This window comes from Xiphophorus hellerii, chromosome 15, assembly GCF_003331165.1.
Source record: "Xiphophorus hellerii strain 12219 chromosome 15, Xiphophorus_hellerii-4.1, whole genome shotgun sequence".
Lineage (NCBI taxonomy): Eukaryota > Metazoa > Chordata > Actinopteri > Cyprinodontiformes > Poeciliidae > Xiphophorus > Xiphophorus hellerii.
In genome coordinates this window covers 5,159,725-5,163,110 of record NC_045686.1, presented here as the reverse complement: position 1 = coordinate 5,163,110, position 3,386 = coordinate 5,159,725, and the positions used below count along the sequence as shown (strand labels likewise).

General features: G+C 37.3%; 1 protein-coding gene across 1 annotated transcript; it reads left to right on the top strand.

Moving 5' to 3' along the window:
* Positions 1-1,070: 1,070 nt before the first annotated feature.
* Positions 1,071-2,921, top strand: LOC116733782 (uncharacterized). The gene is made up of 2 exons (XM_032584607.1): positions 1,071-1,205; positions 1,330-2,921. Exon 2 carries the CDS (start codon positions 1,356-1,358, stop codon positions 2,910-2,912), a length of 1,557 nt encoding a protein of 518 aa, XP_032440498.1. The 5' UTR covers positions 1,071-1,205; positions 1,330-1,355; the 3' UTR covers positions 2,913-2,921.
* Positions 2,922-3,386: the final 465 nt, after the last annotated feature.

Below are 3,386 nucleotides of genomic sequence, written 5' to 3'. Positions count from 1 at the left end.
CGGACACGGCTCCAGGGGAACCACCAGCTGGTGATGAGAGCCCATGGCCTTATTTAAACACAATACACTCTTTCGTGGGTGTTAAAGATTCGTCGTACCGCATGCAGTTTATGTTATTCCTGCCCGAAGATGTGGAAATTCTATCTTACAAAAACTCCCCGTCCAACTTGAAGAAACACATCGAGGTAACTTCTTATGAAATGGTTATAATCCTCCTGTTTCAGTAACTATAGCTTGGTCACTAGACACTATTGTGAAATCTTGAGCATAACGTTACCTGTATAAATGAACTTTGTTTGGCATTGTTTCAGTTCCATACGTGGTGTATTTAGCTTAGGCCTAATGTTGACTGTAGCAGGCTACCTAGACTCCTCTGTTCAAGGGGGGACAGAAGCCATAGCGATAGCAATTTAGACTAAATTTAATAATAATCAGTTGTAAAGCAGGTTAAGTTAACCTTGTGCTATAGGTAAAGCACCTAATTTTCTTAACTAAATGATGCCTGCAGGTATATCTATTAGCAGGTTTAATTTTGCCTGCACTTGGTTGTGTACATTATTTTAAGTGTATTTGACAAGTTTACCAAAATATAAAAAAAGTCATTCAAACTACATTTGCCTTGTTTTACTTTTTACTTGTACTTTTCATTACATTACTTGAGTACATCCATTTTTACAGCAATTTCCATACTTAAGTACAAGAAGTTTCAGATACTTTAAGACTTTAACTCAAGTAACATTTCAGTCAGTGACTTGGACTTTTACCAAAGTCATATTTTGGTCTATACTTTTACTTGACTCTGAGATTTCAGTACTTTATACAACACTGTCAGTGATTAAAAACGTCTCTGAGCTTCACATGAAAACACTTCAGGAACATATTTATATCTGTACAAGTCAATGATTAATAAACCATCTAAAAATGTTAATGGTTTCCATCATTTTATCATCCTTAAATGATAATAACCATCGCTCTAATAAGGATCTTTATGTTTTGATGTTTCACTTTATTTTTGGATCCTAAAGTTTCAGTTTTTGAGACATAAAAACATTTACAGTCTGAGAGTCTGACTGTAGATTTACCTTCATGTCGTCATGGAAACGTTTCAATCTGTTCACAGGTCTCTGATTGGCTGAAAACATCCTGAAAACAGGAAGGAAATAACATCAGTTTCATCTCAGCAGAGAAACTCAGCAACGCTTCAGGTTTGATGAGGAAAAACTTTAGAGTGAATTTCTGTTTATGAAGAATAGAGAAATAGATTTGATGTTTCCGGTTAATATTTAGAGCCTTTTATTACATGTGACCTTTTTGTGTTTTTCTCTAAAGGGAGGAGGACGTCTACTGTCATCGCCATGGCAACCTCATCACAGCCAATCAGCTTTGGCTACGAAAAGTTATCTGTTGCTCTGCTGAACATCAATGGTCTGAGAAACAAGATTGATCAAATTCAAGACGTAATTAAACATTGTAAGCTCCATGTTGTGGCTCTGTGTGAAACCAAACTGGACCCTTCAGTCGATACCAGTCACGTTTATATTCCAGGTTTCAGGATGTGGAGGAGAGACAGAAACGAGAAGGGAGGAGGAGTCTTTCTGTACGTTCAGGATCATATTGAAGCTAGATCAAGGCCTGACTTGATGAATCCTCAAATTGAGATCATTTGGGTTGAGATGAAGCTTCTTGACAAACCAGTATTACTGGGGTGTTGTTACAGAAGCCCAAAAAGTAAACCACCAAATTTGAATCAAATCCATGAGATGATGACTCGGGTGTCAGGAGAGAATAAAGACATTTTCCTGATGGGTGACTTTAACATTGACTGGTTCTCAGACTCTAAGAGAAAAAAAACTGCTGATGTTATATCTCGACTGGGTTGGTCTCAGATCGTTAAAGATGCTACCAGGGTGGAAGGAGGATCAGTAAAATGCATTGATCACATTTATACAAATATTCCAGATCTTTGCTCAGCATCAACTGGACCACGTTGCAGTGATCATAACCTTGTTACTGTCACAGTTAGAAGATATATTCCTCAGAGGATCAGAAGATCTAACATTTGTAGTAAAAAAAGATTTAAGAATGATATGAAGAGGGCAATGGAAAAAGTCTGTGAAGAACTTGATCCTAAGAAAGCTCAGGACAAGTTTACTGACATTTTTCTCTCTGTAGCAGATAAATATGCCCCATTAGAAAGCCAAGATATATATGGTTCACTGACGGTGGATGAGAAGACGAAGACACTAATGTACCAAAGACATAAAGCAAAAGAGCATATAATAAACAAAAGACATATTGTAGTTTGCGAGTATAAAGAGGATATTCCCAGGTTAGGTGAAGGAGAAGAAACAGAGCAGGAAAAGCAGCACGGTTTGAACAACAGTGAGGAAAGGCAGATGGGTTGTTTTCAGCAGCAACCTGAAGAAGCTCCTAAACAGTTTTTTGGAAAACGTTTGTGTTTGTATGTGATCAACCTAACCCCTGAAGAAGATATAACCTCAGAAACGGAGCAAATCCATCAAACCAACACCAGAACTACAGATGTAGAATCTGTCTCTGAATGTTTTCAGGCTGAGCAAATCATACAAATAAAACCAGATGCATTTAGCTTTGGAGAGATTGATGCTGACACAGTGCAGAAATTGCTGGTGTATCTCTGTGATCATGTGATTCATGTAAAAGATCAAACTGAGGCTGAACTGATGAAACTTGCAGCTGATCACATCTCTGCTCCCATCTGTCACATCCTGAACAGATGTCGCCTCACTAAACTGATGCCTGATGATCTGAAAAACATCAAAACTTTCCCATTTTCAGGAAGCCAACAGAACGGAGCTGATAATGTCCACGTCATGTTAGGCTTCATCTATCACATCATTATTTCCCTGCGGATCACACACTGCTCTCAATAATCTGATTCTCTTAGTAACTCCTGAAGATGGAGTAGCAGGAAAACAGTCCAGCTGTTCCAGCTGTTTCACACTCATGATGTGTTCACTGACAAACGGAGAGCTTCTGGTTTCATGTTCAGTTTTCTCTTTTTAAAAGTTTTCTGTTTCATACCACAAAGGTTCAGGCGGTTTTCCTGAAGATGCCTTCTCATTAAGTCCTCTTCGTTTTTCTCTTTTTAAATCACAACCTTCAGCTGCTTTGACTGAAAATACTTTAATGGTTCATGATGAGAGATTAGAAACTGATATAAATCCCTGATAGAAAAGGCTGAAAAGAAAAGTTTAAATTAAACAATATTAACTACAAATAAGTACAGCACACCTGAAAATGTAATTAATATCTTTGGTTATTAGAAATGTATAAGACTATTGAAGATATTGTTTGATTTATCACCTTTGTGTTTGTTTATGTATCAGTTTAAATCAAACTGATGC

Excerpts from the sequence above, each read along its gene's own strand:
- LOC116733782 (XM_032584607.1), top strand. The coding sequence starts at position 1,356 with ATGGCAACCTCATCACAGCCAATCAGCTTTGGCTACGAAAAGTTATCT.